General features: G+C 39.8%; 1 protein-coding gene across 1 annotated transcript in view; it reads left to right on the top strand.

Annotated features, from left to right (window-relative positions):
* AMPH (amphiphysin) overlaps window positions 1-15,281 on the top strand; it is a 286,397-nt gene extending 271,116 nt beyond the window's left edge. Inside the window, 4 exon segments of the mRNA XM_036010809.1 lie at window positions 4,186-4,395; window positions 6,116-6,358; window positions 8,787-8,888; window positions 14,042-15,281. Coding sequence (XP_035866702.1) covers window positions 4,186-4,395; window positions 6,116-6,358; window positions 8,787-8,888; window positions 14,042-14,149 — 663 coding nt within the window. The 3' untranslated portion in view covers window positions 14,150-15,281.
* Window positions 15,282-24,333: the final 9,052 nt, after the last annotated feature.

Here is a 24,333-nt window from a genome sequence, read left to right as displayed (position 1 = left end):
TTCACCTTGTTTATAACATTTTTAAGAAATGGAAAACAACTAGTTCAATTATAGGAGAACTGTTAAACTGTTAAATAGAAAAGGAAACGAAGTATTATTTAGCCATTGGTAGAATTTTTCTAACAAACATGATCTATGTATTGTAAAATAGACAAAGCCCCTATATTCATATCAATGAATAAAAATAAATACCTCAAAAGGTTACCATAAGTTATCTCTTTAATTTTTGAACCAATGGTTTCCCTTATTTTTAATCAGAAAATGTCCTATTTATTTAAAATAACATGCTTTATAAATAAGTTTGGAGTTTCCTACTAGGGACTCTCTGCAGTTGCCCTCTAGACCAGTTTCACAAGTGGAAGCTGCTTCTCAGGCATTGCTGACAGATACTCTTGCCAAGGAAGCAAAACAATGACTGAGTAAAAGAAATCAATAAATTATACAAAGCTCAGAAATTACAAATTCTCCTGCAGCCAGTCACTACTTTTACTGGTCTGGGGCCTCAGTCCTTGTTGACTTGCTTTCAAGGCACAATCTCCCGAAAGGACTATTCTTTGTCACCCAGTTGTGTTTTCCTGCTTTGCAGGATGAGGCCATTGTTGCATTGCATTAATTTCATTCCACTACCAGAAAATTTTGTAATGCAATGAGGTGTTTGCCAGGACTCTGATGTGAATACCATAATGGTATTGCTTTCTACCAAGGAGATTGTCGAAGCAGAATATATAAAAGCAGTAAGATCTGTATGATAAAATGATAAATAGAGAACTCATCACCATCTCAAAGGTGGGTCCCATGCTGACCCTTGTAATTTCTATGTGATTAATGTGGAAACTGTCAGAGTCCTTGTGCCAACTAAACAGCAGAGCTGGGAGACATTTTTAGTTTCTCTTTGTAGTAGATGTTTTCCACCATAAATATATTTGGCCAACAGATACTATAGTTCTGGCAGAAGATAATGGTGTAATCCTTAACATTTGGAATGAGGAGAAAAATTTAATAACATTGAATATCAAAGTCTTGAAATATATTCAGTAGTTTCAGTCCTCTGGTCTCTCTGATAATACTTTAGGTAAACGAGCAGTCATTAATCATTGTTATACCTGCTAATTCATAGCAGGTGTAATGTGTATGGCAGCAAGAAAAGTCTAGAAAATGTTTTTCTTTTCTAAATCTATAAGTGGCTAACAAATTGGAATGCATGAAAGTAATAAGAAAGGAATAACTTTATCCCTGAAAACCTTTGCAATCTTTTCTCTATTTTCTTTGGAATTAACACCTAATTTGAGCAAATTGAATCCTGTTTTCTGGTATATTTTTATGTTGTCCTATTATTGCAGTCAGTAAGTATACAGTAGAAATACTTTGGTAAGAGCAGAAGATAAACCACAGATTCCAGACACAAAGGGAGACTTGGGGCCCCCCAGGTGATCAGAGCAATGCCAGAGGCAGAAAGATGTGAGGAACTCTAGGCAGTGGACAGTCCTTCTCTCTTTCTACAGTGTTCTCAGATTCTGTAAAATCAAAGTGCTGATTGTGGCTAGAGAAATCGGAATTCATTGCTAATGGTCTTAGAGAAGGATGGAGAACTTAATTTCATCCCTTCTCTAAGTAAGTCAATCAAATTCCCCTCTGTAGGCAAAATTGCAGTTTTCTTGGCACCCTGACTCTATCAGCATTGTTAATACCAATGTTTTGGTGATTTTTATTTGCCCTCATTCTTACAAACAATTTTCTACATGCTCTTCCCTGTATGTATGTGTGTGACAGAGACAGAGATCAGGTAAATTGCTGCCCTGAAATTTGTTCCTGCCAGGTCAAGGAAAGTCAGAGCAACAGATGTCGCACTTGGGCTCCACCTGCTGGTGTCTGGCATCACAGCAGTCACACTGACAGGTCTAAATCAGATCCAGCCAATGACACCTGTTTAAACCATTTAACAAAGGAAAGATGAAAACATGTATGTCTTGCCATAGCAACATGTGATATAATCAAGTTGATAGGTATATGGAGCTCCAGGTACAAACTAGGAACTTATTATTAATGTTCTGTTTGTATGGAGAGAGTTAAATTACCTTTGAGGACACTATCAATGCTTCCTAGAAATATATTCTCTTCTGGAACTATATCAATTCAGTTGAGAATGGTATTCAATTAGTAGTATTCAATAAAAATGATATACAATTACTTGCAATGTATATGTACAGAGGAATTTATGTATAATCACTTGAGGGAATAGCCTATAAAATTACATAGTGGCTGCTTTGTTACCTGTAGCAATATGTATGTGTGTGTGCACGTGGTGGTATTCACTGTCTGTTCACACTCTCTGCATGTATCTAGAGTCCATCTGGTATGGAGCTATGGAAACGAGTGGGGTGGTCACTCTGTAGTGTGATTTTCTAGATGAGTAGGAGATCATGAATCACTTAGAGTTGTGACAACACAACCTGCTTCCTGCATTTAAGCCCATTGCCCCTCTGTAAGTTTTTGGTACTGTATCTGATGTGGAGGCAACTTTGCTAAGTCCTTAGGGTCTGGAAGAAAGCTTGTTGGCTTCCCCAACAATAAATGTACAAGGAAGTGTTCAATGTTCTTCCTAGAATTAAGAAAACACCCATATTTATATTCTTATTATTACTCTCTTGACAATAGGAAAATAACAGCCATAAAACAGTCAATGTTTATTTAAAGCAAGAGGGGCACTTCTCTTAAAATTTTAAATAAACGTTTATTATGGAAATTTTCAGTCATTCATCAAAATATAAACCCTATATAGCTGTTACCCCACTATCAGCATTTCTAATTCATTTGAATAAATATGCTACAATTCTGAACCTATGTACTTCAATGACAAAGTAGAAAAAGGAAATAAATGCTACATCTTGGTTAGTGACTACATTTTGGACTAATGTACACTCAGGAGAGCCAAATTCTCAGAATAAGAGATTCCTGTAAAAGAAGAAAGTAAATTTCTAAGAATGTGACTAGCTCTTGGCCACACAACAAACAGTACAGTCAATAACACAGTTTTTGGTTCCTAAATAAAATATTACAATGTAGAAAAATATATCCTGCAACAGGTCATTTTTACTTAATCTCCTACCTATAAATTTGAATCAGAATTTCTTTTTTACTGCTTTGCCATGAGCCACAGGTGTGCAGTTGTTGTTTTCCATTGCCCACCCAGTTCTGACGCCCATTCTGCAGGTGTCTCCCTTTCAGTGCTCTGGTTGGACAGTAGTTATCAGCAGCATGAGAGCTTTCCTAACTTCATAGCACAAATTGGGTTGAATTTATCTGATAAAGGAAAGGATGTCTAATGCTAATAACATCAATAGTAAGATCGATTTTTGAAATATGTGTCCTGGGCTCCTTCTTCCTCATCTTTTTGATTTGAACCTCTAAAATCAGGTTGGCCAAGATGAAGTCAGAATCTTGATTAAAACTCCAACCAATTTGTTCACTGGTTCAACCATACAAATCAAATTTTTTTCCTCTCTCTTTTTTTTCTTTTGCATTTTATTACTCCCAGTAAAGGAGACAAAATCTTATTTGACTTTGATTATCATGAATATTCAATAATAAAATGATTTTTCCTTCATTCTCAAGAAGTCTCATGAGAAAATGCCCTAGTTTTTTTTCTCCCTGAATGTGATTTAATTTCTGGGACCTTCCCCATGAAGATTTTTAAGTTTATACGGAAATCAGTCTTTCTAAGTTCTGACTTTGTGTGATGGAGAAGCTTGTCTATGTAGCTCTGTTCCATGACCCTGGTACTGGGGCCAGGCCCCACCCACTTTGTGGCTCAGGTGTATTCTAGGGCCTTGTATCATCTGCTTTCAGGCAACAAAAGTGCAGTTAGCTAGGGAGGGGCCATCCCCACTTTGTAAGCCCTGTCTCAGGAATGGTATATGTTGCTTCCACTCAAATTCCATTTGCTACACCTCACTGCAAGGAAAGCTGAGGAAAGGAGCATTGTGGGTGCTCAGGAAAAGGAGGGGGTCAGAGTTTTGATCAGCTGATGGCAGACTGCTGTACCAGAATCCTGGGTCTCAGTACATTGTCAAGGAAACTTTGACATCCAATGAGCCTCAGCAGAGGGGAGAGAAGGGAAAGGGCTAAGTCTAACTCCTACTGAGGCCCTGGAGACACAGACATGGCCCCTTTGATTCTGGCTTGCAGATCCTACCTGGAACTGAAGTTGATGGGACTGTTGGAATGCTGGTGTCCGCAGCGGAAGGGGCCCCAACAACAGAAGCAGAAGCAGAGGAGGCTGCTCTTCATCCTGGCAAAAGAGAAAGTTTAGAGGAGGCCAGGATTGATCCTGCAGCCGCAGAGGTCATAGGCAGTGACAGAGCTCAACCAGAAGACACAGAAACAGCGGCACCTCAGGTATGTGTCCTAGTGAAATGGAGGTTCTGGAGAGATGGCACAGCAGGGATGCTCTGTTGGTTAATGGTGATAATGCTTTAAGATGAGGAATAGCCAGTTTGTGGCATACTGCTCCCCCAAAACCAAACAAACAAAAAGTTAGGTTCTCAGAAAGAGTAGTCGCAGCACACAGCATTTCCTCAATGTCAGTATTTGGGGGCTCCACACAAGCCCCAGTGCTATGTGGACTGGGCTTAAATTCAGCACAGAGAGAGGAAAGGAAACTATGCAATAAACTGATGGGGGAGAGGAAAGAAGCACAAATGGCAGAAAGCATGAGAATAGATGGAGGAGAAAGGGAATCTGACAGAATAATAAGGTTGTTGTGTGGAATATGTGAGGAAATAGCCATAAAGCACTTAGCCTGGTGCTAGGCACATGCTATGAACCCAAATTCATCCCAAATTAAGCTCTTTTACCTGAAGCCCATCCTTATGTTGCACTCTCAAAAGGAAAGTGGGTTATTAACTACATACATGAAGCTGGACTTTGCCCAAGCTCTTCCTTCCTTCAGAAGAGCGTTCAAGGCTACGCTGCCATCTATGCCCTGGCTGTGGGAGCCTCAAACCCAGGCACCCTGCAAGGACTGCTCCTCTAAACCGCATATTTGGTTCCTCTGTACTCTAGGAGTAACAGTGAAGAGTGAGCTTAATGTTACACTTTCCATGTTTCTCATTATCTTACTCATGATAAATTTCCAGAAGTCTGTCCAGAGTTACTGAAAGTTTGAAACCGAATTATCCTTTTCATCCCACTAGAAAATCAGCAGCTTGTATTGGTGTTTGCAGAAATGTCTCAAAAGTGTATTTTATTTTTTGTAATACTTTCTTGTCACCATGCCAAGAAAACTTGTGTTTTATTGTTGAAAGAGTGTATTATTTTCTCTGAATTGAAGAACAGAAGTGCATAGGTCTCCTGACATCTGAGGGAATATAGAAGTTAATCAGAAAAGCAAGAAATATCTCCAGACTTTTACTATTGGAGTTAAGTTCCCCTCCTTGCTCATCTTTGTCAAAACACAAAGGGGAGGCCTTGATCCTTTGGTTCTGCTTTCCCAGACAACAGAGGACTTGGAGTGGTTGGTGGGAATTGTTAGCCCTTAAACTGTGACTGTGGTGTGGCTCTGATGATAATCAACAAGCAAAGGACAGGTAGATTACCTCCAATCATGGGCCTCATCTTTACCAGCAATGTGGTTTCAGGCTCTTTGGGAGTTCCATGAGACTCTCGGAGAAAAGCATTTACACAAGGATATGGTTGGCTTCAAGTGAGTGCTAGCATGTAGTGGGACAAGAACAGACCACTGCACAGATGAGAGCAACCTTGGAAGCTGACTGCATTTCCTTGCAGGACTCTCTCTTCCAACCCAACATGTCTCATCTTCCTCCCTGCAGTCTTTTGTCCCTCTTCCCAGGTGACACAGAAACCCTCTTACCAAACTGGATGACTGTTCCAAGATCCAGAAATTAATCCCACTAAGGGTATCGGATTCCAGAGAAATAGAAAGGGTAGAGGTCCGGAAGGTGGATCGCCTAAGGGCCAGAAAGCCTAAATCCGGTCTGGGGCACAGCAGGAATTTGGTTGAATGAAGGGGGTGGGGGAAGTGGGAGTCACAGATGGTGTAATGGGGACGATGCAGATGTCTTGTCTCTAAAGAACCACCACATTTTTCTTCTCCCAGGAGAAGGTCATTCCTTCTGTTGTCATAGAGCCTGCTTCCAACAATGAAGGGGAGGGAGACCACGAAACAACTATAGGTGTAGAGTCCAAGGAGGCAGCTGAAGACTCAGCTCTTCCAGGCCCCACCAGGGAGATGCCGGACTTGGCCTCTGAGCAAAAGGCCACTGAGGACTTCCAGCCAGCAGCCTCTGCTCCATCAGCAAGCCAAGCCTCTCAGCAAGTGCCACCTGGCTTTCTCTACAAGGTGTTTCTATTTTTAATTTTTAAAATGCGCTAGCTATTTATCCATTTTCTTTGATCCCCTTTTAGTGGAACTTTTGGCTTTCTGATTTTTACTTTTACTTTTAGCAATACACACTTTTTATCTGTACTGCTTTCCCCTTCATCCCCACATCACAGTGCAACCTGGCAGGGTTTCTGTGCTGTGGACAAAGGAGAACTGCTGTGACATCTTTCCCTTTAAAAAAGGCAAGGACCTACATCCAACATTGTTCTATCCAGCAAAGCTTTCATTTAAAAGGCAGGGCAGGAAGGGCAGATAAAGTGCTTTCCCGATAAGGTCAAGTTAAAGGAGTTCATCATCACCAAGCACTTATTTTATGAAATGTTAAAGGGACTTATCTAAGAAAAAGAAGATAAAAAACATGTATAGTAAAATGACAGCAAACTCACAATTATTAACAACCACACCTAAAACAAAAACAAAAACAAACTAAGCAAACAACTAGAAAAGGAACAGAACCACAGAAATGGAGATCACAGGGAGAGTTAGCAACAGGGGAGTGGGAAGAGGAGAGAGCGGGGAAAAGGTACAGAGAATAAGTAGCATAGAGAATAGGTAGAAAATAGACATGGGGAGGACAAGAGTAGTATGGGAAATGTAGAAGCTAAAGAACTTACGACACATGGACATGAACTAAAGTGGGGGAATGTGGGTGGGAGAGGGTGTGCAGGGTGGAGGGAAATGAAGGGGGAGAAATGGGACAACTGTAATAGCATAATCAATAAAATATATTAAAAAATAAATATAAATAACATATTTTATAAAATAAAAGTAATGATATTTTTAAGAAATGGATAATTACACGGTATGCCCTTTGGTGGGGAATGGGTTAATGCCCTCCACCTGAGTACCTGAGTGCCCTCCTGTGCCCCCCAGGGAGCTCTGTGGGGGCCTCTGCTCTGGGCTCAGCTGCTCCCAGCTGGGTCAGACACCTCTGGGTCAGACACCTCTGGCAGGAAAGAGCAATCAGCCCTTCAGCTTTGGCACCTGGTTACAGTGCCTGACACAGAGATGGGAGCCAATTCACACATTAAAAGTAAGTGAACAAATATGTTATGAAAAGGAAGAGAAAAATAGGCCTAAATTTATGTGCAGAAGGTTTTGCTCATAGAGGCCATCAAGTAGTTACATAGAGCCTTCATAAACTGAAGGTCCTTACTAAAAACAAACAAATAAATAGGAACAGTAAATACCTAGAAACACAGGCATCAACCAAGTGTTAAAGGCAGCTAATTCTCTTTAATAAAATATTTTGGGGAATTATAAGTTCCATAATTTGATTTTACATTTAAAAATTCAGCTTTTAAAAAAAACATTAAATTTTTGTGGGGGTAGGATTGAATAGTCATAATCTTTTTCTACTCTCTCTGCTCATCAGACAGTTACTGCAGAGTTGCTACTCGAATGGGGATGGTTGGATGTAATGGAGCTATTGACAAATTATGTGAAGGGAAAATTAAACCTGTGGCTAGTGGGAGCACGTGTCCCACTGTGTTTTGTCCTAGAGCGCAAGAAATCAAGGGCGCAGTGTGTGTGCCACCGGAGGCCAGAATGGCTGGGCAGCCCAGGCTTCCCACACTGACCTCAGTGGGAGCTAGAAAGACCACTCACCCCTCTCTTAGGGCTTCAGGTTTTTCATCCAAAAAATGAATTTGCAGATAATATAGTAATTTCCTGCTCTGACAGTTTGTGATTCTACATGCAAAACATGGATGTTAAAAGCTGATTCTTTAATCGCATGAGTGGGGTTGAGAGGTTGAGGTCTGGTACATGAAAGAAATAAACATAAAGGGGGTCATTTTATTATTCTTTCTACTTTTCAAATTTTCCGTGATCAAATTTTAAAGAAATCTTTCAACAAAGGGAAATAGAAACAGATTGTCATGTTTAAAAGACAGGATAGGGAAAGAAGGAAGTTTTTTACAAAGAGATTGAACACAGGTTTGATTAAATAGTGATTTTATTATAAATAGTGATAGTTTTTCCAATATGCCAGAAGCTGTGGTTAGAAGAACATTCAGCTAAGCATTTTTAATTCAGGTTAAAAAATAAACAATTTTTATTATTTATTGTTTAAAACAATTTACCAGATTAATAGAAATATGACAAATTAAACTAATTAATGCACAACATATCAGCTCTAGCAGAAGGTGTTGCATGACTAAATACCTCAGCATCAATCTGGCAGAATCAGATGTTTTAAGTAAACAGGGAAGAGGATTTCCATTCTGCATTCAGAGGCCTTCTCCTTCTTTGAGGTGTGATGCATGTCTTAATTTTCATCTAGCTTGGAGATGCTTGTAAGAGTGCCTGCAGCTCATTGACTGGGAGGCAGATTTTACCTCTATTTTCCTTTATAACATTAATCAGTTCTTTTGTAATCTTGCAGGTGGAAGCACTGCATGACTTTGAAGCAGCAAATTCTGATGAACTTACCTTACAAAGGGGTGACGTGGTCTTGGTTGTCCCCTCGGATTCAGAGGCTGACCAGGTAAAGGATGAGATTGGAAAGTGCTACAGGCTATATTTGGTTTCCCTTATGGTCAGTTGGGCACAGTGACTTCCTAAAGACATTTCATTTTCTGAGATGCTGCAGGGCAGCTCTGAGAAGGAGTTAAGGACTTATAACCACAGTGCATCACACATTTTAGGTTTGGGATGCCATTACATTGTTTATTCTTTTATACAAATAGATTATTTCTTATTAGGTATCTGCTTTCTAGGGATTTACCTGTGATCACCAGTCCTCAGGAAATGCAGACACTGTTCATGTGCACTACAACTCCCCCTTCACAGGTCGTTTCCTATGAAGGTGTTGAGTCTGACAAGGAAAGATCATGAGGGGATATCTGGGGGATGGAAATGTTTTATATCTTGATAGGGACTTTGGTTACACATGGTATGCATTTGTCAAAACCCATCGGAGCTGTCCACTTAACAATCCTTGCATTTCACCGTGTTTAAATTATATCTCCTTTCTAAAAGATTCATTTAAGAAAATAACCTCCAGGGGATAAAAAGCATAGTGGCCTGATGCTAAGGAGCTCAGAACTCCATTTTGCTCTTCTTCATAAGATTTGTGAACCCCTAAAATGGCATGCAAAATGTGTAAATTGTGTTTGTCAATGTGTTTTTCCAGAGAGAAGAGCTATAACTTCTGTAATCTTCTCAAAAAAATTTATGAGCCTCCCTCCATATAGTAAAGTCACTGTGTTTGAGGTTAAGACTTGCATACCCCATGTTTGGCTCCTTTTCTTGATAATACACTTAGAAAGGTCAGTTTCTGGGTCAAGGAAACAAGAGTTTCCACCACAATAAAATTAAGTTACAAATTAATAATAATAAAATATCTGTAAGATCCTTAAATAATTAAAAAATTAAAAAATACATTTCTAAATAAACCATGGGTCAAAGAAATCAGAGCAAGTTAAAAAATATCTCATAGTGATCATTAATTCATAAGTTTTCAGCCTAAGAAGATAAAAATAGATAAAATTAAATACAACATGCATAGATGGAAAAAAGTAACAAAAAGAATTCACAAATGGATGCAATAAAAAAGACAGTAGAAAATGTTAATAAAGCCAAATATTCTTTGAAGAGATTCATAAAATTCTTAAAACCCTAGAAATACCCTTCAAACAGACAAAGAAAATGAAAAAGGCATATATTAACAATATCAGGTAAAAGTGATAATCTCAAATACCTCATTCTAAACCTATAAAATGTATTATAAACTCATGAAACATTATAAAATACACATTTACATTTTTTTACATTAATCATAAGCTATCTTTTGAAGAAATTAAGAGGGAGAAGGGTCTTGCCCTTGCTGGTGTGTCTCAGCAGGTTGGAGCATTGCCCTATAGACCCAAGGGTCAGGGGTTTGATTCCCAGCCAAGGCACGTATACAGGTTGCAGTTGAAGTGCCACTCAGGGTGTGTGCATGAAGACAACCAGTCGATGTTTCTCTCTCTCTCTCATCCCTCAATCTCTCTCTCCTTTCCTTTCTCTCTGAAAGCCATGAAAAAAGTACATCCTCAGGTGAGTTAAAAAAAAAAGCCTTTACCAATTCCTGGAGTGCTACTGGAGATCTACTGGCAACAATTCCTCTCAGCTCAGCTTTGGTTTATCTGAAAATTTTATTCATGTTTGTTTTTAAATATTTTTTCCCTAGAGGAAAAAATTTTGAGTTAACTTTTTACTTACACACTTTAAAAGTACTAATACTGTGACTTTTGCCCTGACAGATTTTGAGAACTTGTCAGTATCGTGTTTCACCATTCGAAATGTAATGTGATTAGTTCTTGTTTTTTCATGGTTTTCATGCTTGAGGTTACTGAGATCTTTAGACTTATATCCTGATGTCTTTCATTTGAAAGACTTTCAGCTGTTATCTCTTAATGTTTTTCTTTCTCTTCTTTTTCTGTCTACAATTCTGTATATGTTGGACTTTTAGATATCTAAGACTATTCTTTCTTGTTCAATATTTATTTCTCTCTGGTACTCTGGTTGGGTAATTTCCATTAACCTGCCTTTTAAGTACAGTGACCCTTTTTCCTACTACTTTGAATTTGTTGTGAAGCTTATCCTGTGGCTTTTTTACTTAGGATATTATCTACATTATTCTATAATTTCTATGTTGTTCTTTTATATAATTTTCATCTCCTTTCTGAGATTTCTTTTCTGTTCTCATCTTTTCAGTATATGAACATATTTATAATAACTGCTTTAAATGTCTTATTGCTAATTCCAAAAGGTTGACTGTCCTGGACACACATGTATTGATTGCTTTTTATCACTTGGTTGTTTGTTTTCCTGTTTTGTTATGTTTTTTTAATTTTATTTATTTTTAGAGAAGGGAAGGAAGAGAGAGAGGAGGAGAGAAACATTGATGTGTGGTCACCCACCTCTCACGTTCCCTATTGGGGACCTGGCCCGCAACCCAGGCATGTACCCTGACTGGGATTCAAATCTACGACCCTTTGGTTCATAGGCCAGCACTCAATCCACTGAACCACACCATCCAGGGCAGTTCCCCTGTTTGTTTGTTTGTTTGTTTTCCCCTCTCCTGTAAAATTTATTTCCACTGGTACTGGATGCAATGTGTAATGCATTATACAATCTAGATTCCATTTCCTATCTATGAATGAAGATTATTTCTTCTAGTAGGCATTCAAACTACTGGTTAATTACCTTGAATTCATGGAAGTTTGTTTTATACTTTCTTAGCATGGGTCTGTTTTAATGTTGCCTTACTGTAGGATAAATTCCCAGTCCTGGACCATGGTCTCTACTTCTTAAGACATGCCCCATCTGGGATTTCAATTGAAATCCCGATGAATTTACCAAGCCCTCTAGCTTGATGGGATTTGAACTCTAAACTCTGCCTCCCCTCCACTGACTGAATCTCTCCTCATCCTTTCCATCCTTCCTGCCTTCCCCAGGCTCCATGGGGTACCCCTGATGCATTCACAGCAGGGGGACAGCTCAGGGTTTCAGGGAAGCTTTTCTGCCTATTTGGGGAACTTTCTCCACAGCTCTCTCCTTTTCCTCGAGATATTCCCCATAAAAGTCCTGCTTCCCCCAGCTCTCACTTCTGTATGCTCTGCACCACACAGACTGAGGAGCATCCACAGGGGGCAGCTGTGCTAGCATAAGTCTCCCCTGGGCAGTACCTTACATACCAGCATTAAATATTCTACTGCTTGCTGCCTGCTCTCGCTTACTCATTGCCTTCACACAGGTGTTATATATGGGGGTCACCCCATTTATTTCTAATGATGGAATTATATAAGCTTATATTTTGTATTCCATATTTTGTAACAGTCTTTTCTATATATAAATAATTGTATATAGCTATACATATGTATTTTAGGTATTATATAAATATGTGTTCAGTAGTTATTTTAGTGCTTACATTTGCTCAGGGAATAAGCCTTTATCTGATACAAGCTTTTTTACCTTTACCAAAACTGGAGATTCTTAGTCTACCACATATTTTAAATAGTTAAAATTCAATTTTATGTATTTTCCTCACATAAAGATTGATATTGGCTAATAATATTCTTCACTTTACCACATGAATTGTATTTCAGTATATGTGTTTAAATATATCTTGATTATAGGTTTGTGCAAGTCCCTTACTTTCTTCTTTATTGATACAATTTTAAATGCATGACTCTACTTGGTGCCATTAGATTTTTCACTCATAGTAAATAAAGTCAAATATAAAATATAGACACTTATGGGGGAAATGTGGCCTTTTGTATACTTACTGGAGCTTTAGAAAATACTTTATATCATAGAAATATAAATTGGGAACCTATATAATCTTATTAACCAATGTTAATCCAATAAGTTTAATTTATAAAATAAAATAAGATAGAAAGAAAATATAGTTATCACCCTTTACTTTAGGTATAACTTTGTTCTTTATGTCTGTAACCCAAAAATTTTAACGTTATAATTTTTGTCATCAGCTAGGATATTATTAGTTATTTTACTGTCATCTTTTTCTCAATCTATTTTTCTGCCTTCAAAAATTGTCCTGTCTAAATGCTTATATTTTTATCTATTTAGCAGCATCGATTTATATCTCAGATTTATTACAAGGGAATATGTTCAGCTTCTTTATTTAATTTTTAAGTCCTCATTTTATCTGAGGTACTTGAACTTTTTTGGGAATTGGTTTGGGTTAAATCTGGCCATCCCTCATCTTAAGAGGGATTGCTTCAGGTGATTAGTTAGCATAGTAAAAACAGTCATTCCCCACTAGTTTTGCCTCACATGGTCCTTATGTTTCATATTGTTCCTTTACCTCAGCTTTTCCATTTAGGCTCTGTTTATCTTCCATAGGCCAAGGGCAGATGGCAGCCTCTGTTTCTGTTTTACATACAATCTCCAGTGCTGTATGACCACATAGGGATGGGATCTTTAACCTTTCTTCAACCTTTCTTTGACATATCTGCATTTCCATGATGGCAGATACCTTCTATGAGATACACAAATGTTTATAAGGAATAGTTTATACAGAACATTCGAATGTTTCCAACAGGACCATCATGACAACAAACTACTTTGTACTATGTAAACTTAAAAAATTAGATATTATCACAGCAGCAACAAACACAACAGAAATATCAGGTAACACATCTAGCTGTTATTATCGATAAGCCTGGTATATGGTGGTTTATTTGGGTATTGATATGAACTGGGGGAAAGAACGACAGTGTTGTTTCTCATCAGCAAATGGTTCAGGATGAAATATGAGACCTTCTGTAGCTTTGTCAGCACTTTTTCCCAACCCAGGGTTCCTCAAGCCTGTTTTCACCATGACCCACAGGACAGGAGGTGTTCCTGTGCATGACTTACTTTCACGTGGCGTTCCTGTGTTTATACTGGCTGTAATTCTAATTCTTTTCTCCTTCTTAATGACTCATGTCAATTAAGTGTACTTTATATAAATTGTAATATCAATACTAACCTTCAATTAGTTTTCCCACTGTATCAACACAGCAGTTTACACTCAATGTAACATCTTGGTGCAGAACTACACCACTTTTTTCACAAATTATTTTGTTAATTGTTGGCAGTGCAGATTTTTCAATAGTTGGACCTTGAAAGCCTTGTCTTATCTTGCAGGATGCCGGCTGGCTGGTAGGAGTGAAGGAATCAGACTGGCTCCAGTACAGAGATCTCGCCACCTACAAAGGCCTCTTTCCAGAGAACTTCACCCAGCGCCTGGTTTAGGGCCAAAAGTATTGTAGAAAGAGCCTGGTTTGGGGGTTTTTAAACCCTCATGAAAACCTGCAGAATTCACTTCTGCTATTACACTCCTGATGATTTACAGACTGATGCTGGACAAAGCTTAAAAGGACATCAATGGAATGCATGTGCGAAAAAACGTAAGGAAAAAAGTGAATGAAGGAGAAAGTCCTCAATGGTCCTCATGTTATTAAGAAAGGGTTTGTTTGTGCTTTGTCCAAGCTGTGGAGATTCTGGCACTTAATTCCCTCCCACCAATTCTAAAGTAGTTTTCTCCAGACCAGAACTTTAATTTCTCTTCACCAAGTGTGTGGTATTGAGAGGCTGCCCTGCAGAAGATGTGATGAATTACCCTGTAGTACAAGATTATCTTACTCCCCAGTGCAGGTGTGAACCCGTGTGTTTGTGATCTCTCTTTCCCCCTTTCAAGTTTACTGTGTTCAAAAGTAAACTGCTGCAGAAGTTTTTGATGTTCTTTTCCAAAACCTCTCTCTCTCTCTCTCTCTCTCTTTCTCTCTCTACACACACACACGTATATACACAGTCACACGAGCTAGTTCCCATCACTCCTGAATCTGTGTGTATGCACAAAACAACATACACGAAGTTGTTTTCTTTCCCTTCCATGGTAGCCATTTGCCTCTCAAGTATCATTGTTACATGCATTGCTCTTATTCTACCTGGCATTACAATTGCAGTTTTGCCTCAGAACAGACTAGCCATCCCATTGCCAAAAAAGTTGACCGTATCTGTGTTCAAAATGTGCATTTTTAAGGGTGTGATGACAGATAGCATGTCAGAGCTGTTGTCTTCATAGAGAAGGCAGAGCCTGGTGCCCTAGATGTCTGGCTGCTGCAGCTGGAGGCAGGTTACTGGGGATGAGCAGTGGACTTAACAACTTCTGCCTTTCAGAGACTGGCTAGACAACAGGGCATATAATCCCACCCCAAAAGAATATGTAAGAGGAGCTCCTTATATTTATGCAACTCCTCTTCACAGATTGCCCTAAAAATAATATAGGTGATATATGCTGTATCCATAAATCATCTGTAATGATAATGTTTTCAGTGCTTGTCATTCCTAATAAACCTTTGGTCAGTTCCAGCAATTACCTCAATTCCTTCTGATGAGTCTTTTATTCTGGAAAGCTGGTCTCAGTTGCATGCACTACTTAAAACAGTTTTAGTTAGAGGTGTTAGTTGTGCAGAAATCTTGTTGCTCTTGGTTATGCTCCACAGCCCCCCTCTCTTCCTACAGTCCCTTCATTCCAGTGATTGCTGGTCCCTGCAGCCTGACAAGCACTACAGCATGAATAATGGCTATGGATGAAGGCCCTGCAGAGGTGCCCCCTATACCCCCACTCTGTGCATCAGGGAAAACCTGATGATGACCTTCATAATCAGCAATTTCTTCTCACATCGGCCTCATTTTTTGGTAACTTCCTTTTGACATGTTTATGTTTGTAGGTACATAAAAAGAAAAGTAGATCAGATGGAATAGATTAGAAGGACCATTATTTATGGAAGATGATTCTTAAAGCAAAAACCTTCCATTTCATTTAGACTCTTTTTTTGCCAATATAATTCTATATGCAATGAAGCTGATCAAGAATGCATATTATTAGACTTTTAATTTTGGTATGTATTTCTGATTGATTGTTTGAAATCTCCAGATGGATTTCTGATTCTGATGTTTAAATGTTATTAGGGAAATAGCAATTACTGACCCAAGATTTTTCCAAGGGCTAATTTATAGGGAAGCTGGATCATCATGAATTCTAGTCTGGTACAAGAAAACAACATGCACTGCCCAGCAGCATAACTAATAACTTAATAAATAACATGCAGCATTGTAAGATTTATAGTAGATTTCATTCCTGGCATTAAGAGTACACAAGAGAAGTTGAAAACTAAGAGTGAAAAAGTAGTTCTTAAATAAATTCACCTGATGTTCTACAAGCTCATTGCCTGGAAAAGCTCTTCTGAAATTCCTCTCCTGCTCCTGCCAAACTGACTCCTGAAGTGCACAGCTGGGCAGGACATAACTCCTTCAATAAGTACAGCCCACACTCATAACATTCCTGGAGGAATTTAACAAATTCTTCAAAAATGACATGCTTTTAATTAGCTACTTTGTCCTAGTGTATAGCATTTGAAAAAAATTAACACCAAATAAGGAAATCAGATTATTTGTTAATTTTCAAGATCCTAAATTTCCCAAAGCAGTGAAAATTAAGAGGATGAGAGGGAGGAGAATGAGATAGTGGCATTCTCCAGAAATGCCTATAGATAAGGAAGGAACATGTTTTACATTTCAGTGAATTTTCTGAGGGACCTGTTAGTAGTTAGTTTCAAGGACTTCCTGCGGTTATTAGTTTGAAAGATCCTATCACTTCCCTTTCTTAGTTACTTTAATTCAAGTTCTTGGGCCACCAAACCACCCTGGCGTGTCACCCAGTCATATATTGGTGTTGGTAGCTACACTTTATTCCAAAATGCGGAAGACCCACTAAGTCCTATGAAGCCTCCCCTTTGTAGTTTAGTTTAAGATTTCTCTTACAAACCCAGTGCCATTCGGAACTTCAGATAGTTTAAAGGACCTTCAAAGAACTAGAGAAAGAAAGCTTGTGGGTTTTGTGAAACATACACATTTCTTGCATTCCTACCACATACAGACACACATTTAAATCTGAGCAATGTATATACTTGCTCAGCAAAACACTCTGGCAATTTGAATTTTTAACAATATCTCAGCCTAGCTAGGGCCCTGGGATAGGAACAGCTCCAGGCACTGTGCTGTTATTGCTTCCACCAACGACTGCTCTTTCTGAAAAGCTGGACAGCTTCTGAGTGAGTGGAACACCATACCCACTCTGTGCTCCAGGGAAAGTGTGTGTTTAGAACGTGGAGTCCTCTCTTATGACATGAAGAAACCTATAATCAAGCTATAAGAAAATTCCAGCATGACTCCCTGGCTCATTCTGATGGTCCATTAAAGAAAAAGCCCTTGGGAAACTGCAAAAGTTGTGATAAATGAATGAGTTTAAAAAATGACTGAAGCTCCGGGCTTTATTCCACACAAATTGCATGGTTGAGCACCTTGAAGCCCTAGAAGTGAACTGATTTGCCTTGCCAGGATTCCACCACTCTTTTCAAGGGAGCCCAAGCTGTTTTCTGGATTTTACCTGAAACCTAACTAAAAGCCTCACAAACATTCTGTGACAGATTGTGGAGATGAGCGATCAGTTTCCGTGTGTGGTGGTGTAGCTCCTATCTTCCCAGCGTGATGCAGCCTCTTCCCAGATCTGTTGAATTGGACATTTGACAGCTGCATGGAGAAGATAATGACCAAAGTTCTCTTAGAAAACTTAGAGACTCAAGAGCTAGGTGGTTCTGGTCATCCTTGACCCTGCTTGTTTCAGATCAACTTCATGATAATCCCATCATGTAGCACCAGGGTGGGTGAACCCTGGCTGTTCACGGGCAGCATTCCTTGGCACACAGCAGGGGTGAGATAAATTGTTCATAAAACCAAATAAATAATGCTGAAATGGTTGATGCCCTTCTACTCTCCCCCTGTCAACACATATTATTAAACTCTGTGTCCTCATGCTCTGCTCTCCAAAATCCGATCAGTGACCACAAAGTGATTTCTGTGGCCCTTGATGATGCCACCAAGCTTCTTGAAATTCTAAGATTCCAAGATATTTTCCTTGTTTTCCTACCTTTCTGATTGTTTCTTCAATGTCATGGTTTATTATTATTATATTATTATTATTATTATTATTATTATTATTTTGCTTTTCCCAGTGGGTGCTGGAGTGGGGCAAGATGTGGGACAATATCAATCTCTATCCATCAGTTTGTACTTCAGCTGTCCGGAGAATGTTTCATTTAGATTGTTCGATAAGTGCTCCAAGTCCACAAGTTCACTTATTCACTAAACATTTATCAAGCTCTTGCTAAGTCAGTTACTGTGCATTGGGCCACATGCACATACTAAGACTTTGCATTCATGAAATGTCTCTCAAAGCCCCCTGCAGCACGCCATGGAGTGGTCCCCTTTTTCAGAATGCCAGAGACATGGGAGCCCACGCTGTGCTTCATTTTTCATATACCAAACACCTGCCTTGATTTCCTCCCTCACAATGTCATGAGACCTTGCGCTTTAATCCCTGCCACCTCATCTAGGAAAGGTCCTCATCCTGCCAAGGAAGACCAGGTGATTCTTCTTGTCTCCCTAATTTCCCACTTCCTTGTTCCCCAGCTTGCCTGCTCTTCTTAACCTTCTACCATACCCTCATGTAAAAATGTTACTACCCTCACTTGTTCTTCCCGCCACATACACTGATGATGAATATCTATTTTATCTTATAGCAAATCCCTGCGCCTCTGCTTGGTTTTCAAAACCCTCCATGTCTTCACTAACTCCTGTCTTCTGCATCCTTCAAAGGAGTCCCCCAGTCTTCTCACTGTTCCATCCTGCCCTCCCACTGCCTTTCTACACTCTGCTGGCCCTGTTATAGCCTCCTTCTCCAGGAGCTCCCACCCCTCCCTGTTTGCTTTTGCATCTCCCTCTTCCTCAGGGCACAGCTCAGGTCCCACCTTTCCAACTAAGCCTTTTCTACCAATTCACTTCTCTGCCTGCACCTATCCAGCTCTTAATTCATTTACTCTAATCATGATACCATTTAGCCCTTCCTTTTCCCCACCAACTGTTAAACTCTCTATCTACTTTTTTCTGTATCCTGGATCTGCTCCAGGGACCTCAACACAAGTGCATGGAGCAAATGAACAAGAGACTGTGACCAACTAGTTCAGGAAAATCCAGAAATCTCAATCCTAGGATCAAAATGGACTGAAATCTGAAATTAAAGAAGAAAATTGATGCAGACACTGGCCCACAGTGTCTGCATCATTATGGATGAAACGAGACATTCACATGGACTACCAAGTCCGGTGGAGGAAAAGGGACAGCATGGCTTTTCTCTCAGGGGGAGCAAAAGCCGAGGCCTCCTCCGTGACCGTGACCAGTCTTTATTTCTATCTCTGGGTACGTTACCTGATGGTCCTCATTTACTATGCACAGGTTGCTTTACATGGTTACCTTTTACAGAAAACAAAGGAGCCAATGCCTGTAATCACATTATAGAACAGGGATATTTGCAGGTGAAAAGGCAAAAGTAGTTGAACTGGTTACACTCATCCTTGGAATGTTTAGAAAGGATTTTAGGAAGTTACTTAGTAGCAAATGTTTGCTACAAATCAGGTTAAGGGAATTTTTAGCAAAAAGCAAGACTCAAAGCAGCCTAGGCACATTGCAGGCCTGATTGCCCACAGGAGAACCTATCCTTGGGCATAGGCCCTATGCATCTACAAGTGGGAGCTGGGCCCACGCCATGCTGAATGGTCTCCTACAGATAATATAGATTGCTTTTGTGACATTGAACTGAGATAAATATTAAACAAGTTTCCAAAGTATGCAAAATATATGGCAAAAAGTTTGACTATAGCGTTGACAGGAGAGACCTGGTTCTTCTTGCTGACACATGTAAAGAATTACATATCAGCAAACCTAGTAGTATGTAATCAGTTTATTAGTGGTCCACTTCCATGGAAGAGAACAGGACTGGGTAGAGTAGGGGGTGAAAGGGAAAGTTTCAGAGCAAAGCAAGGTGATAAAAGCAACAGTGGCTGAAGACCAGGGTAGCAAGCCCCTGGGCAGCCTAAAGCCAGGTGGCCAGAGGCCCTGTGGCCCAAGAGCCAAGAGTCCCCTGAGCCAAGAGAGAGAGAGACAGAGAGACAGAGAGAGAGAGAGAGAGACAGAGACAGAGAGAGAGAGGGAGTCCTTTGTTCTCAGGACTTATATAGTTGGTGGAATAGGAGGGGGAAAAAGTTACATATTGATTTACTCGTAAATGTGGTGCCAGCTTTCCTGGGGGAATGTGACTACCCAAATTTAGGGATGAATGGAGGTCTGTCTGCCTGAATTCTTATCTTGCTCCAGACTCCATTTGGTCATCCTGTTGTAAAACAAATACGTGACAGGAGGCAGTTAATTAAAATTGGGGCAATTTCCAAAGTTATTTATGGGATTTTTCTGTAAGCATCAGGGACTCCCTCCTAAAACAGTGACCAGAGATAGGCAATTAACCAAAGTTGTGTTATGGGCTTTTTCTTTGGGCACCGGGGACCCTCTCCCACATTCATGCCTTGGGATGAAAGCACAGTTTCAAGGCTTTCTTTCCCAGATAGTGGAAATGTTACACAGAATTTCAAGGGCTTTTCTTCTTTCTCGCTAATATTGTGTTTCTAGTGATGTTGGAATACCTGGTGATATTATCAGAACAGGCTCAGGACTGCTGAGTTAGCATGTGAGACTTGTCTCCTTCCCCCTCCCTGCCTCAGTTTACTATTTATTTTACCTAATTGGTAAAAGGCATTTCCTGGCAACCAGGGTGCTAAATGCTGGCCAGTGACAGTATTGCAGTCTCAGAGTTCTTTCTATGCTGTCTCCTGCTTCAATAGTACATTACTTTAGACAACATTAGTAGACAAATGATAGATTTGTTGAGAATATTTGCATAATAGCCAAAATTCACACTGGATGACTGTCTAGAAGACATAAGAAAAATACACTCAAGTCAATAAGATACTAATAACAGTAATAATGACTATAACCTTAATATAATTTTAATCATTCAATCATGTATATTATTTTATCGTTATATCTTCAATATTTACAAATTACTGTTAATGTTACAGAGCAACAAGGGGGAACCTAAGGGTCGATATACTATTACCACAAAGGAACACCCCAGGTTCATTATGTCTGCCACCTGTAGGAAAGACATCGCTCAATGCCAGATATTTATGAAAAGGAAAGGAAATGTTTATTTAATGCTGTACACACTTAAAGTAGTGACCTAATGTTATCATCAAAATTCCAAAGTCCCTTAAAACACCCACAAACATACACACAGTCCTTTCTTCCCCCTTTTGCCCAGTCTGGAGTACCATATCTCAGGAAAAGAATAGAAGTCTGAAGCTCAGGCAGACCCCAGCTCTTCTCAGTAATCCATCTTGGCTGGTAGGCCTCCCTCAGTTCCCAGCACCATCAGCTGTGTCTCCAGGATGTCTGCTAAAGCCAGGTGGTGGTTCCCCCTTCTAAAGCTGTGGGGGTCCCCACTCAGCCAAAACCACGTGGTTCTCTCTCCACTGCTCCAGCCTCATGGTCTTCCCTGCACAATGGCTGCAGGAGTCTCCACTCTGGCAAAGACGCGTGATTCTCCTCTCAATGGCTGCTACATCTGGGTTTAAATCCCCACATCAATCTTCCTCTGCAGCCCCATTTCCAACCCCTCCTACAATCAGTTACACCTGCCAGCACCCATATCCTTCTAGCTTTACTGGGCTGCCATCATGAGTCTGGGCAGTTTGGCCCCATGTCGTGGAGCCAATCTTCTCCAATCTTCTTCAAGCTCTCATGCAGGCACTCCCACGAAGGCGCTGTAACTCAGGGGACCTGCCTCCCAGTTACATCTTGGTGGGGAAGTTACTTCCATTCCCCTGGCTCAGAGCACAGACCACAGCTATTTAACATTATCAGTTAAAGGTTATAGATGTGTTAAATGACCACACCAGAGGTTAGCTGCAAAGCTGTTGCTATGCAAAACAGCTCTCAAAGGCCCTGCTCCATTTATCCCTTCCCCCAACCCATACCTGTGGGGGTGGGGGGATGAGGACATCCTAATATTTCCTGAACACCTTGAGTTCTGGACCCCATTCCAAATCCCTACTTGGGATCCCCCTCTTGACTGTACCCTGTTACATTAATAGTTCATGTAATAACTGACATTTGTTCTATTTCCATTAGTGCGCAGTGCCTATCAATGGCAGGGCCAAGCACTCCCCAGGCAGCCTGGCTCTCAGGTATGCTTTAACCCTCTGCTTTTCAGTCTCCTTTTTGGCTCACCAAAAGGGCATGGATAAGCAAGTCTCTGAAGGAGACATGTTAATGGGACCCAGGTGTAAAGAGACCCTCAGCTTCCTAATAATCAGACCAGTTTCAGCATTCTGAGAATAATAAGATATTGCTCCGTGGCCACTGGGTCACTAAATATTTAATGTTGGGTAACAGTGCCTTGGCAGGATTTAGTGAAAACATGTCTGTGTACTTCCTGTGACTTGCAAGCCTGGGGATTAAATGCTCACTGGGCATGAAACTTGTCCATCACAGTCCTGCTGGTGACAACCAGGCCCAGGAAGTAGCTGAAGTGTCCTCACTGGGAAAGGGGTGAAAAAAACACAGCAGATGCAAATGGAACAATGAACACAGAAAGAAGGAGTGAACTAGGGGTACAGACATGGATAGACAAGGATGATTATCTATTTATATAAATGTAAAAACGCATTAGTCACAGACAATACTCTATAGTTTCCACAGATATGTAGGCTTGAAGGGCATACATCAAACACAGACTGAGCATTCCTGGGAGTAGTGGAATGGGAAATGCATGGGGAAAAATAAATAAATATATAAAAGTATACAACATGCCTGGCACAGGTTAATGATGGTATTAATTAGCATCACTGAGAAATATGACAGAAAAAATACCAGAACTAAGGATAAAAAATAAGCACAAAACAAAATATATACCATAGAGACATTCAGAGAGTATTAAATTCGGGATAACTTGTTGAAAATGCTAATTTAAGCTTTGATATTTGTCATTTCAACTAGTCAATTAAGATGAAGATACCCAAGGAAATTTATTTATTGTTTTCAGTGACTGTGGAAAATGCAACATTTCCTTCTTCAGGGAAAATCCAGGTAGACTGGCTGCCAACTGGTTCTAACTGGTTCTGGCCATTTTGCATTTTTGACCAGCATTTGCTGGTCTTGGGTGGCCTGCCCCCTAAGGGCAGTGTTCTTCTGCAAGCAAAGCTGTGATGAGGTTGCCACTGTATTTAAGAGCATGGAGCTCAGGCATCCACACAAGCCCTCAGTGATGTGAGAATGAAAGGAAGTATGAGAATCTAGTTTTAGTTAACACATTTTCCAAACTATAAACAACCTCCAGAGACAGGCATATTTAGTATGGTGTTGATAATCCTTTTGATTTTTAAAAACCATGATACATGGAAACATTCTAAAGTTATAAAAATATATCTGAAGCATAATGAGGTGGTGCAGATGAATGACAAATTCCAAATATTCCCAAGAGAATTCTACTTTGTATACGTATTTTGATTTACTAAAGGTGGTTTCTTTAATTTCTATACAGGAACAGAACCAGTTACCTTAAGAATGAACACAATTCAGCCTGTGGGATCTACTGTACTTGTATACAAGGCACATGTGTGTGCATGCATGTGCACATGGGCTCCCTCCAAGGCTGTGTTCACATCCTTCTTAGGAGTAAGAGCCTCATGTAGTGCTTAAGCTGGATAACAGATAGCAGACTAGGTGATCACATTAATTCCTAAATGTTATAAGGCTCTTAGGAATTAAATTTTTTTGTCAAGGAACCACTCCAGATTAGAATTTTCTAGACCAGTATCAAGTCAAGAGGAAGCAAGCAAACTGCATTATTGTTGGATCAAAATTAAAATGATAGCTTCCATTGTTTATTCCATTATACCTGTTGTTTCACTTCTAGACTATCAGTTTAATTCAGAATCACAAATTATTAGAACCAGAATGGACCGAAAATATCACCCAATCCTCTCACTTGAAGCAGGTGAAACTGGGGCCTTGCAAGGAAGAGTTTCTTACCTACCACTAATAAGCGCATGAAGAATACAATTGGTAAAATGTGATTCCTGACTTGCATTTCACAGCACTTTCATTCATTTTGCTGAATCTTTGCTGCTCAGAGACACCACTTACTGGGGCTCCAATACAGAGGAATATAATAGGTATAACACCTCCAATGGCCAGGAGGGGATGCCAGAAGTTCATGTAAGTAACTCATGCGATCAAAATACTGCACCTTTTAAGCAGGAAGCATGGAATTGAAAACAAACAGGAAGTATAAGAACATCACATTTTACACTGAAATGCAACAAACCAATGAATACACAAATTAATCCCTGAATCACAAACAGCCAAACAGATTATTTAGGGCACAGGCTCAGGAGACTGTCAGCTTGGTTAGCATTCTTGGT

Source organism: Phyllostomus discolor, chromosome 10 (assembly GCF_004126475.2).
Source record: "Phyllostomus discolor isolate MPI-MPIP mPhyDis1 chromosome 10, mPhyDis1.pri.v3, whole genome shotgun sequence".
Lineage (NCBI taxonomy): Eukaryota > Metazoa > Chordata > Mammalia > Chiroptera > Phyllostomidae > Phyllostomus > Phyllostomus discolor.
Note: the sequence above shows the minus strand (reverse complement) of the source record. Positions and strands in the feature narration are given on the sequence as shown.